Source organism: Ctenopharyngodon idella, chromosome 6 (assembly GCF_019924925.1).
Source record: "Ctenopharyngodon idella isolate HZGC_01 chromosome 6, HZGC01, whole genome shotgun sequence".
NCBI classification, from domain to species: Eukaryota; Metazoa; Chordata; class Actinopteri; order Cypriniformes; family Xenocyprididae; genus Ctenopharyngodon; species Ctenopharyngodon idella.
In genome coordinates, this window is record NC_067225.1 from 34,500,358 (window position 1) to 34,513,888 (window position 13,531).

Here is a 13,531-nt window from a genome sequence, read left to right on the forward strand (position 1 = left end):
GATACAAATATATGGACGCGCGCTTATAGAGCAAATGAACTACACGTGTAAGAGGGAGACTTTTATAAGACAAAATGTTAAATATCTGACACTGCAAAACGCCAGTTCATCTCCACTAGGCCACATTCACTATTGTAAACAGCTCAAAGTGGCGTCGCTCCTCAAAGTCTCGCGTGAAAGCGTCACGTGGTGACTTCTGTCGGCTCGCGTCGTCCAATAAAATGACGCGGTTTCCGCTGCGCTCTTATTTCACCCTCAGATTGAGAAAGACGCGCAGCTCGAGTTCCGACTATCGTCGACGCGCAGCTACACGGACGAATATTAAAACCGACACGTTTTATTTTAAAGCAACGTTTACGTTTTGGAGTAAACAGTTTTTCTTTCCTTTTTTCAAAGTTACATTCTGACCGACCGTCGTCGACAGGAATCACAGGACACGGCAGCGGCGCGAGCACGAGCAACATACCGGCAAACAAAGAAACCCGTTTTTACGCGAGATCAACCTTCACTACCCGTTAGTTATGAGTCATGTGGCCGTCGAAAATGTACACGGTCTAGACCAGCAGGTGAGTCGGGGTCGACAGCGGGGTTTTGGGGCTGTTTTCGCTTCAGCCGGCGGGCGGATGAAGTTGTAAAGCGGCGCTGCGTGTTTAAGATGGAGGTGCTGCTGTAGATGGAGCGGATGATGGCGGAGCTGCGGCGCGTCGTAACGCGGCGCGTTTGTTTGTCACGCGCGGCTGCGTTTCATCGCAGTGTCCGTGTGATGTTTCATTTAAAGGGTTTTGGGAGGCTGGCGTGTTTTGAAAGGGTTTCATATAGAGATGTTCGTGTAGTTTATGAGCGGCTGATCTGATCGCGTTCAAATATAAATACAGCGAGTCAAACTTTAAGCCGGTGGATTTTCGTTGACATTCGGGCCTGTTATTTTGGTTCTTCTGGGCCTTTGTTTGACCAGCTCTCCATTTCACTGTATTTGCAATCAGATTGTATATTTGCTGTCATTTCATGTCTTAATTGAAACCGATTTTATTTTTTATTCGTTAGATGAATCCAAACGGACACGAATATCTCGACTGAGACGCTCCGTATCTTCCAAGAACCTCTTAATATTATTTGACAAGTAAATATTAGTCAATAATCTGTTTAGTTGTAAATGTTGGTGACCTAATTTACTCTCAGCCACAGTTGGCTTTTATTTTTGCCTCAGGTTTTTGTTTTATTTATATATGGCAGTATTTATCTGTTCGTAAATGTAGCTTTGAGTTTTTTTATTTTATTTTTTTCAGTTGTCTAAACCAATTTGCAACTTATTCAGCAGGAAGGGTTCGAGTGATTTACAGGTTTTGGGTAGACGGTAAATTACTGACGAATGCAGAAGGTTCGGATAAAATCTCCGTGATCTTTTGTACGAACTACAGCAGCTGAATGAGCTCGAGCTCTCGCGCGCCCTCCGGTGGAAGCGCCGCCGGTATTTGCCCCCCTCAGTGACCCCGTTCAGGTTTTTAAGGTTTTTCTGCCCTCTTCATCACATCGACTCTGTCCAACATGATCTCGTTTCTCTTTCAGCTCGCTGCCCTAGACTTGAACTCCGCTGATGTTCAAGGAGTCACTGGAAGTGAGTATCTGTTCAATTCTGACGTCTTGTTTAATAGTGCCGTTCAAGCTCAGGAAGCTGATTTTGCTCTAGATGAAGTAATGTTGTCTGTGAAGAAGTGGAGTTGTATGTTTGCCATGCTAACAAAGTCTGTTCTTCATCAGGACGTTACATTCCACCTCATTTAAGGAACAAAGAAGCTTCCAAAAATGGTACGTACACCTGCTGCTTCTTGCCCAGTGACGGCACGTTCACACCTAGAACAAAAACTAAACGATAAAGATATAAGTTTTAAAATCATTCTAAATGTAAAGAAATAGCAGAGTCCACAACGGTAATGGCACAGAGAGACTATAGCGTTGGAATCACTTTCAGAACAATTTTTTTCCAGTTGATGAATGATAAAAACTTTGACAGCCAATCAGAATCCATCCTGCTTTAATGAGGTTTTAAAGTGGCAGACGACAAAACTGCAGTGCGCTTATAATAAAAATGTTATCGTGCGCTCGTGTTGACGCTAATATAGTAGTTCTTAGTGTGAACGGACCTTTAGCCCTTATAAAACTCCAATTTAGTGGAAAATTTGTAATTGTGTAACATTAAAGCCACAATGTTTTTATATTTGTGGCTCCGTGTGTCTGTAGGATGTTTGTCTGTCTGGTTCTCTGCTTGCTTCTGTCTAGGTGCCAGTGCACTACTGCTGGCGTCGTCTTAGTGATCCACTTTCTATGTGCATGTTGTTGCACTTGTTCAGTACACATCCTAAACCAAGTGGTTTTCCACTGGCATTTTTGGATCATTTTACCCCCCCCATCCATGTTTTGTCCAGTGACACGAGTGATCATTATTCTGGCATGTAAAGCTAAAAATGTGCTTCTGAAATTAAACCAAAGCTTGTCTGAAACGTACTAGCCGTGACTCTCTGCGGTTTAGGTTTCCGTTGAGATGCTCCTTGACCTTTAGTCTTATCCTTGTGACGAGGCTGTTTGGCCCAGCACTCTCCTGACGATACGTTTTTTCTTTTAGCAGGAGCTTATTCCTCTGGTAGACAGAGCGGTTACTCAGTGGCACCAGGAAGGAGCTGTAAGTTTCTATTATGGCTAAAGCGAAACTTTGAGGGGAAAAATGCTCAAATATGCATGATTCCACGATTAATTCTCAGCACACGCTTGGAGTCGTAACTAACTGGACATTTTGGCATCATTTGTTTCCAAACAATATTGCAGATTTCCGTAATGTTGTCCACAGGCTTTCACTTAAAGACCCCGCTGAGATGAGGGGGGGCATAATTGCTTTGCTTTAATATTCTGCAATTTGCAACCAATTTCAACGCAGTCATGAAGACTGGTCTCAGGCTGCCTATCTAAGGCCAAAGTGGGAGTCCATCCCTTTCCTGACTAACTGCTTTGCATTTGACTGTCCACCCCCAGAAAGCTCCACTCCATCTAAAGGCCGTCTGAAGACATTTCTAGCACAGGCGTGTTAAATAACCCCGTCCTCTCTCTCGTAGATTCTCCTGGAGGATGGGATAACGGACGCAGCAATGGCTTCGTGAATGGCTACCATGATGGCCGTGACACCCGCATGAATGGAGGCAACGGTTTTGCTGGCCGCGGCCCCGTGCGCAATGACCGTGGAGGAAGAGGAGGCTTCAGGGGTAAAACCAGTGGCTCTTACAACCCCATCCAGCCAATGCCAAGTGCAGGCAGGTGTCTCCGCCACACGTCGGAGAAAACTTGACTACATGACGTCCGTTACTGCTTTGTTTTGATGTGAATCGTTCTGTCTTTGTTAGGGTTTGCTTATGACAACAAAGATGGAGGTGGGTGGAATACCCCAAAAGACAATGCCTACAACAGCTTTGGTGGACGCTCTGACAGGGGTAAATCATCTTTCTTCAATGACCGCGGATCCTCTTCCAGGGGGAGGTAAGGCTTCTTTCTTTCTTCCTCTTTTTCGTTTGCTTTCTCATTATAGAATGAACTTTAATGTGTTACGGAAGTCTCTGTAGCTCCTGGCTTTAGCTAAAGCAGCGCTATGCTTGACAGGTATGAGCGTGGCGGTTTTGGTGGCGGTGGAAACAGCCGATGGGTGGAGGACTCCAGGGATGATGAAGATTGGTCCAAACCGTTGCCTCCCAATGAGCGTCAGGAACAGTGAGTGTTGCTGTGAACCAGGGCTCTGAACCGGTTCAAGGAACGAAAACAAAAACCAGAAATGAACAATCTTAACAAGAACAGAAATGAAATCGTTCTGTTTAAGATTTTAATTTAAGTCAACCAGTCATGAATTCAAATAGTACGGCCTACGCAAATGTGACACTGATGCATCCAGCGTGAGTGAAATGCCCGCGCTCAGCTGTCAAGTTATCATTGGTAAGTCGCTGGCATTAGCTGCTGGATCTCAGGAGTTTATCTGAGGATGTTACCATGGCAGGTTATATCCAGCGTGGTGTTTTGAAACCAGTGAAAAACGGGTTGGTGTAGATCCGCTACTATTCAGGATTTAAAAAAAAAAAAAAAAAAATCCTGAATAGTAGCGGATCTACACCAACCCGTTTTTCACTGGTTTCAAAACACCACGCTGGATATAACCTGCCATGGTAACATCCTCGGATAGACTCCTGAGATGTACTTTCACCAGTGAATTTCAGAGATTTATTTTGTCCGTCATTAGGACGGTCGCATCTGAGACAGTAAGTGCATCGCATTACATTTTTATCAACCTACAGGTTACAAAGAATTAACTATGTGTAGGTGCTCAGTTCTTACTGTTTAATTTATTTGACCAAAAGCTTGTTATAATAGTGTTGCACAGTCTGTATTGACTGACTAGATAACAAATATCAGACTGACACTCTTCTCCGCTCCTCATATACAAAAAACATTAGCCTTTACACACATGGTGTTTTGAATAAAGAGAACGCTGTACTTAAAGAAGCAGTTCTTTATTTACTCTTGCACTGCAAACGAGCAGAGACGGTCCGTGTGCAGGACTCCTGATTGAGGTGCTGGAGCGTCTGTGAGGTTTACAGTTTGAGGATCTGCTGGAGTTAGGAGGTTTAGTCACAAGCTCTTTGTATAAAGATCAGTTCATGCTCTGGTATAAAGTGTTTTTTTTTTTTTTTTTTTTTTTCCAAACAATTTTCAGAATGATGTTACAGAAGGAACGCATGAACAGGAATGTTAAAATGCTGATTCTGCTCCGAGTGAACCGATTGAATCTTTTCTTTTTTTTTTTTTTTTCCTCCATTTTTAAGCCCTGCTGTGAAGGTGTTCCTACTTCCCTAATCCTAAAAAAAAAATATATATATATATATATATATATATGTATATGTATGTATGTGTGTGTATATATATATATATATATATATATATATATATATATATATATATATATATATATATATATATATATATATATATATGTGTGTGTGAAGTAGTTTTGGCCTCTTTTGAATTTTTCCTTTTTTTTCCCCTTAATTAAATAAGAGGGTTTTTTCATCATTTTGTTCAACAATAAAGAGCAGCTGATGTAGTTGTGGTGCCGTTCATACGAGCTTATCGTGTAAATGCATTCATTGATCTGAACGCGATGTTCCATATGGTTTAAATCCAAAGTGGTGTTTTGCCTGACACTTGTTTTTCCTGTTTTCTTCAGTGAGCTGTTCTCTGCAAGCAACACAGGGATTAACTTTGAAAAATATGACGACATTCCTGTTGAAGCCACAGGCCACAACTGTCCACAACATATTGAGAGTGTGAGTTGCCTAATATAGATCTCTTGTAGAGTTGATTTGCAAATGAATAGCTTTTAATTCAACAGCTTTGTTTTGGTAATAGTTCCATGATTTAGAGATGGGAGAGATCGTTATGGGTAACATAGCCCTGAGCCGCTACACACGGCCGACTCCTGTCCAGAAGTACGCTATTCCCATCATCAAGTCTAAGAGAGACCTGATGGCGTGCGCACAGACAGGTCAGATGTCAACTTGGCTGGTTGTTTTCTGCATGTGTATGGTACATAACACTTGAATGACACTTGTCTTTGTCACTTTAACTAGGTTCTGGTAAAACCGCAGCCTTCCTGTTGCCGGTGCTGAGCCAGATATACACTGAGGGACCAGGAGAGGCGCTGCAGGCTGTGAAGAACAGTGCACAGGTACTGCTTCCTGCGTGTTTGTCCGGAAATAGATACAGAAATGGCTCTCTGCCCTTGTTGCGTATCTTAACTGGGTGCGTTCTTGTCCTTTAGGAAAATGGGAAATATGGCCGCCGTAAGCAGTATCCCATTGCTCTGGTTTTAGCCCCAACAAGGGAACTGGCTCTCCAGATCTACGATGAGGCCAGGAAGGTAATAAACAACCTCACCAAAACACGATCTCATTAGATTACGGTCAGTTGAAATGCATTTAAACCTTGGTGTTTTTTTTTGTTTTTTTCTTCCTCTCCTACCCCTTTAGTTTGCTTATCGCTCTCATGTGCGGCCCTGTGTGGTGTATGGAGGCGCTGATATTGGTCAGCAGATTCGTGAACTAGAGAGAGGCTGCCATCTGCTGGTGGCCACGCCTGGGCGTCTGGTGGACATGATGGAGAGGGGCAAGATTGGCCTGGACTACTGCAAGTATGTGTACCTGTTTTACCCCACTCTAAGAATGCATTATCTTTTCACATAGTCCCTCTTTGTGGCTTGACCATGAGCTGTTTCTGTCTTTAGTTACTTGGTGCTGGATGAAGCCGACAGGATGTTGGACATGGGCTTTGAGCCACAGATTCGCCGTATTGTCGAGCAGGACACCATGCCCCCTAAAGGGCTTCGACAGACCATGATGTTCAGTGCCACCTTCCCCAAGGAGATCCAGGTGAGTTTCAGGGTGATGTCTTATTTTACAAATTTATACCGTTTCATGGACATTTAAAGTTCTGAAGAGTGTTTTAATGTTTGTTAGATCTTGGCTCGTGACTTCCTGGAGGAGTACATCTTCCTGGCTGTGGGCAGGGTTGGTTCCACCTCTGAGAACATCACCCAGAAGGTGGTGTGGGTTGAAGAAAATGACAAGAGGTCCTTCCTGCTTGACTTGCTCAATGCCACAGGTACATTTGTCTCTAATTGGCCCCTGAACACTCAACAGTATTCAGATTTTTATTTTTGTTTTTTGTTTTTTTGTGGTCAGTTTCAGTGTGACCATGATGGCACATGCTCTTCACATAGGGTGTGTCATATTTGAGGAGATAAAATTAGCTTGTTTTGTGAGCTGACTGAAGTAATCTTCAGGTTGATGTCACTCTGAGGTCTATAGGGGTTGAGTACAATGTGAAAAGAGAATTGCCTTTTTAAAATGGCCCTCTAAACACCAGTATTATGAAATTTAGACTCAGTGAGCTAGCTATAGATCAAGTTACCTATATTTATAAAGCGCTTTATACAAAGCAGCTTCACAGTGATAAACAGGAAAACAATATTACTGAATATTAAGATATCTTCAGATACTCCTAAATTAACCGTGCTGATGTTCTGTAGCTGCGCGTTTGTACAGTCCTCCCATAGTGCAGTAGAGAGCTTGCAGAGCTTCATCTGAACCCATGTATACCAATGAAACTGATATTTGTTGAAGCTCATCATAAGGTCTGATTCTATTTAGTTATTCCGAGTGAGGTTCAGGACAATACGGGGGAGAACGTAGAAAAACCTGGTGAGTAGAGACGTTTATCACTCCACTGGAAGTGGAACAAATGCAAGTCTCATCTCACGTCTTCATTTTGCTTGAACATTGTTTGTTTTCCAACCCCTCCGCCATGTCAAATGAGATCTAGTTCTCGTATGGTGTTAGGATTTTTATTTGATGTACAATTTTACTTAATGTCCCCCCCCCCCCCACCCCACCTGATTTTTCTTTGGAAGTCGTCATGCTCCTTTCCAGTGGTTCATTCCTGCGGCTGGATCTGTGCATGAAGTGTCACGCAGCCACACAATGTTGAACTGTAAAGTCATAAGACTGCTGTTGCATTTAGCAGGACAGCACACTGGTTCAGCATTGGCTTTGATTACAGTAGTCTTTTAAATTTAACGTCAAGTTCACTTCTATGAGATCCAAATGCTTGTCACTTCCTGTTTGCCGTATGTTGCCATTCATTAGCTGCTTCTCATACTGAAGTGTTATGATGTCAGATGCTCATTGTCTTCATCTCATCCATTAGGTAAAGAGTCTTTGACTTTGGTGTTTGTTGAGACCAAAAAGGGAGCTGATGCTCTTGAGGACTTCCTGTACCGCGAAGGCTATGCCTGCACCAGTATCCATGGCGACCGTTCTCAGAGAGACCGTGAGGAAGCCCTCCACCAGTTCCGTTCTGGAAGATGCCCCATCTTAGTTGCCACAGCTGTACGCAGCTTTCTTTCCTCCTTTCGTTTGTTACATCTTTGTGTTTTGGTGCAGGTCTGAAACTCTTTTGTTTCACAGGTGGCTGCTCGTGGTCTGGACATCTCCAATGTAAAGCACGTCATTAACTTTGACCTGCCCAGTGACATTGAGGAGTACGTCCACCGCATTGGGCGTACGGGTCGTGTGGGCAACCTTGGTAATTGCTATGACAACACTGATACACTTGCTGTAGTATATAATGGAGCATTTATCTGCTGTGTAGTGCACAAAGTTCCCAGTTGCATTTCAGTTCTGTTGTTGGGTTATCACAGGTCTTGCGACATCATTCTTCAATGATAAGAATGGTAACATCACAAAGGACCTGCTGGACATCTTGGTGGAGGCCAAGCAGGAAGTACCATCCTGGCTGGAGAGCCTTGCCTATGAGCACCAGCACAAGAGTAGCACCCGTGGGCGCTCCAAGAGGTGAAGTTTTTAATTGTAAATTTTATTTTACAATCGTCCCCTGGGCAGCCCATTAAAATGATTTTGGTGTTTCTCAGGTTTTCTGGTGGTTTTGGCGCCAGAGACTACCGTCAGACCAGTAGCAGCACTAGCAGCGGAGGCTTCGGAAGTCGCGGTGGCCGTAGCACCGGGGGCCATGGTGGAAACCGTGGATTTGGCGGTGGTAAGGGTCGGTTTCTCTCAGGAATACCCTTGTTGGGGGGAGGGGCCTTGTGGCTTTTTCCCCTTTGCTTTAACTCAAATATATTTTCCAGTCTAGCTGTGTGGCAGCAGGTCTTGAGTGCATCTTAAAATTGTTTTTGGTCCTCAGGTGGCTTTGGTAACTTCTACAGCAGTGATGGCTATGGAGGAAACTATTCCCAGGTGGACTGGTGGGGAAACTAAGACTCCTTCCTTCACCTCTTCACCCCCCCACCCACTCCCCACGATTACAGTGGATCACCATGCCAAACTCACTGAATGGAAACCACATGTACCATAGCCAGACTATATACCCTGTGTAGCTTTGAAGAACTTTGCAGTACATTACCAGCTGTGATTCTCTGACCACATCCGGAGAGGCTTTAACTCCATGGGATGCGGGGATGCCAGGACAACTGAAGGTTTGACCGTAGCAGGAAGCAGTCTCGCGATGTGCTCGACCATACTGAAGGGGGGAATGGAGGCAGAAGTTTGCTTTAGATTCTTGGACTCTAGTTTTCCACTACATCTCATTTCTTTATACTAAATGAGAATCATTTGTTTGTTAATGTACTGTGCCTTTAAATTTATAATCGCTGTGTTTTGTTTTTTTTCCTTTTTAAATGTCTGGCTGACAATTGTTTCCCCTTTTTTTTTTTTTTTTTTTTTTTTTTTCCCCCAAATGACTTTTTGTTTTGGATGGTATAACAAAATAAGCTTGGATGTAATCAAACCTTGGCAAACTCTGGGATGGTCTGTCACAACCTCATTTTGAACTGAAATTTCTAATGGGGTCACCAGTGCTGGTGTCACAGAGGCCTGACCCCCTCCAACCCCCCCCCCCCCCCCCCCCCCCCCCAATTGGCTTGTTACCCTCTTGTGTGGTAAAACCGTATCGCAAGGGAATTAAAATATTGAATGTTGGAAGGAAAAGATCTTGCTCACTCTATCCTGGAGAGGTATCTATTAGAGACAGTAGTCTTCTGAGAAAAGAAACCAAGCCATTCCAGTATATTCTCTTAAATTTCATTGTTGTGATGAACCATGTCTGCCTCCCGCCACTCCGCTGTGTAACTCTACCATTGAGGCAGCTAGTTCGGTACCACACGCTGGCTGTTTAGTGGTGTTGGATTACATTTTTTTTCTTTTTTTTTTTTTTTTTTTTTTTTTCTTGAATATTATGGAGGTAGCGATTGGATTAATTTTGTTTTCTTCCTTCAAAAACCATTCTTGAAGTTGATAATGGTAGGCTTGTGGCAACTTCCATAGTGAAAGTTCAAATGGCTACTCTAGGACCACGATGTCAGAGCGGACTGGCCCTGAAAGCCCAGCTCGTCTCTGAAGAAATCCGCATGCTAGTGTTCTTGTTTTTTGGTCAAGGAGATTTTCAAATCGATTTCTGCAGCAGGCTTTTACGTTCGTTACAAGTAACATTTGTTCATTTTCTTTTCTTTCTTTTTTTTTTTTTTCTCTCTTTTTCAAGCTGCGTTGAATTCCGAAAGACATCCTCGGCTTTACACGGCTCCCTCGTATCCCCCAGGTTTTAGCGAGGACTACTGGGGTCAGTAGAATTCAGCGTACACGACGGGAAACTGCACCATACGAGCTGCAGGGGTGTGGTTTTAGTGTAGAACCAGACTCTTATTGGTTGGTTTGTAGTGGAGGTTTCCGTGGCATCCCTGGCCAAAGGCAGGTTTCTTTCAAATTTCCATGCATCCTTTATCGCACGTTATTGCAGCTGCGCTCGGCGGGCGAGCCGGCGGCGTGCCTGTCTGATGAGGGTGAGTGGGATGCGTTTAACTGAAGTGCAATAGATTTACTCAAGCGTGTTGTGCCTTTCGACATGAATTTGAAAAAGGTGACCTGAAGCAGATGCATTGACAGTATTGTGGTAACTTGATAGCAGTGGTGCTATTTTTGGCCCTTCTGTGTTACGCCCATCAAGTTTTACAAAAGTTGTTTTATTGCACATCTAGGGTTTTATATAAATGTCTTGAGTGCGTGTCCTTAAGCTTCCAAATATTGTGTGTGAAGATTGTGAAAACGCAGCTTGTTTACAAAAGGGGAAGGGTTCTCCAATAGTTAACCAGGACTGATTTGGGACCAGGGGGATTAGCAGTGGGGAATTTAGCTATTTGCACAGATTACTAGATTCTACTTTTGCTGCTAGTTTGTGTAATTTATTAAGCATTTTTGAGAAATATTTATTTTTATAAGCCTAAAAGTGATAGTTTCAAGTAACTTGACCAAAAGACAGTACAAAAACACTGGCACTTGAATGTTGAATGTCACCCGTATGCGTGAAATTTATATTTTTCGGGGTAGTGTGAGCTTTTTAATGTTTAAGGTCATTTTGGACTCCGCCAAAATTCGCATCTGTAATTGTCTCGCTGACTAAACGTTTCAATCCGATCAATCGAACTCTGAATTGGCAGCCACAATTTGAATGCTAAACAACCATGCCAAGGTTTGGAAAAAGTTACAGAAATATTTTTGTAAATGTGTATCAGTGCAAAGTGTTCAGATTCTCCAGTTGTTTTGTTTGTTGTTTTTCCGGTATTTATTTTTTTTTTATTTGTGTCTTTACCCCCAGTGAATGTCTGGCACACGGCAATCTTAAGTAACAAAAACATGTGGTTATTCTCTATTGTTGCATTTGCATATTGGGCTATGGCGGTGGTGTTCTCTGACAGGTTTGGCTGAAAATTCAGTCTTAATTACAGAAGCAGTCAAGGTGAAGTGTTGAAAGCATGAAATGAAAGGCTTTTAATTTACCAAATCATGTGAAAGAACATCACCGGAGCCCTTAGAGTTAGAGTATTTGCTTTATGTACTAGTTTAGAGGCTGTGCACTGCACGAAAAATGAGATGTGTGTTTATCGTATGATTTTACCAAATTAAAGTTGGCAATTGCAAATACAGAAACTTCTCATGTGTCTTTTGCCTCTTACATGACTGAATGCTTAACCTGCTATTATGTTAAAGGGATAGTTCATCCAAAAATGGACATTGTCATTTTTAAGACCAGAGGGCAAATTGTCTGTCTTAAAGGGTACCTATAATGCTCCTTTCACAAGATGTAATAGTCTCTGGTGTCTCCAGAATGTGTCTGTGAAGTTTCAGCTCAAAATCCCCCACAGATCATTTATTATAGCTTGTCAAATTTGCCTCTATTTGGGTGTGAGCAAAATCACGCTGTTTTTGTGTGTCCCTTTAAATGCAAATGGTCTGCTGCTCCCAGCCCCCTTTCCAGAAGAGGGCGGAGCTTTAACAGCTCAACAACAACAAAGCTGGAGAATCTCACGCAGCCAAAATGAGGATTGTCAGTAACGGTGTTCAGCCTTACATTGTTCAAACCGGAGTCGACACTGATGGAGAGACTCAGGAAGAAGTTACAACTTTTAGACGTTTCTGAATGGTTAGTGGATAAATTTTATGTAGCTGCTGTGGAGTTGATTCAACTCATCCACTAGCATGTGTCGTCATGTTAATCTTTTGTGTTGAATTGACTCTCGTTTGTGAAGCAGTCCGGCGTAAAATGACAGCATGACAACACTCTACTACAACAACTCTTCCTCTTCTCTAAAGCAGCCCAACATGGCCCCGCCCCCTTTGTTGTGTGTTTTTGGGGGCGGGGTTTATGTAAATTTTAGGGTTAGTGATGTCACTAACCTGGGAAGAAGCTCGTTGTAGTCATTAAACAATTCTTTCAAATAAAATATCTCCATTTGCATTTAACTTTGAGCGTCGTAACTTTGCAGATGTTTATGATCAAACAGCAACATTACACACTAACTAAAGTTAAAGTCAAATAATAACCACCCTTTTAACCAATGTTTTTATTTTTCTGAATTCTTGAAGTCTTGCATTGAAAAATCACAGAAAGTGGGAGACTTTTAATATTACTTGGTTAATATCTAGGGGTGTGCGATGTATATATCTATGATAATATTATAATTGTTTTAATGATGTGTGATCTGACATTGTCCCTTACTTTGCAAAAACCAAACAAAAACACACCTAGAGAGTCAACGCATACATATATAGGTGTAGGTTAGACTTAAATCTAAAATGAGGTAAAAATGCCCCCTTATAAGAATTTGTCTATGATATAGTTAAGCAGTCACACAAAGAGTGCCATTTTTTTTTAAATATCAGTGTGATATTGCAAATACGATATTGATTTTATACAATTTAATAAACAAGAAGTTAGTATTAAGTGGATTTTATTTTAGTCACAATGGCCTGTTTTCACAGACAGGGTTTAGATTAAGCCAGGATTAGGCTTTAGTTCAATTAGGGCATTTAAGTAGCTTTTATAAACAGCATGGATTTTAGTCTGGGACTAGACTTAAAGGGATAGTTCAACCAAAAATGAAAATTATCCCATAATTTACTCGCCCTCAAGCTATCCTATGTGTATATGACTTTCTTTCAGCCAAACACAAAGTTATATTAAAAAAAATATCATAGCTCTTCCAAACTTTATAATGGGAGTGAATGGTACCCGAGATTTTGAAGTTCAGAAAAGTGCATCCATCCATTATTAAAAGTAATCCATACGACTCCAGGGGGTTAATAATAGCCTTCTGAACCAATTTATTATTATTTGTAACATTAGAAACTATAGTCACAAGCTTCCAGTAACGGCCGTAGGCGCATTCACGAGAGAGTCGAGTTCTGGCGGAAGGGTGACCTCTGACCTGACGTGACATAGGCATAGCGTGAGAATTGACGAACGCGAAAGCGCAGAGGATAGAGCAAAACAAAACGCCAGTCAGGAATTAGAAGTCTAATACAAGAAGTTTTAAAGAAAAATGTCGGAGGATTTCGATATAAGAAGAGCTACGTCATACGTCAGGTCAGAGGTCACT

At 42.2% G+C, this 13,531-nt stretch overlaps 1 protein-coding gene across 11 annotated transcripts; it reads left to right on the plus strand.

Annotated features, from left to right (window-relative positions):
* The first annotated feature begins 230 nt into the window (after positions 1–230).
* Positions 231–11,582, plus strand: ddx3xb (DEAD-box helicase 3 X-linked b). 11 transcript variants are annotated; one of them, XM_051897269.1, is made up of 20 exons: positions 231–566; positions 1,567–1,615; positions 1,759–1,806; positions 2,621–2,677; positions 3,105–3,299; positions 3,390–3,522; positions 3,643–3,750; positions 5,255–5,354; positions 5,437–5,572; positions 5,658–5,755; positions 5,849–5,947; positions 6,057–6,217; positions 6,311–6,455; positions 6,543–6,687; positions 7,236–7,286; positions 7,792–7,973; positions 8,052–8,169; positions 8,285–8,438; positions 8,516–8,646; positions 8,788–11,582. In XM_051897269.1, the coding sequence occupies exons 1-20, from the start codon at positions 522–524 to the stop codon at positions 8,859–8,861; spliced, it is 2,229 nt and encodes a 742-aa protein (XP_051753229.1). In that variant the 5' UTR covers positions 231–521; the 3' UTR covers positions 8,862–11,582. The 11 variants fall into 11 exon arrangements, with proteins under 11 accessions (XP_051753229.1, XP_051753231.1, XP_051753232.1 ...); XM_051897271.1 differs by having other exon boundaries at positions 8,516–8,640; XM_051897272.1 differs by having other exon boundaries at positions 3,105–3,251.
* The last annotated feature ends 1,949 nt before the right edge of the window (positions 11,583–13,531 follow it).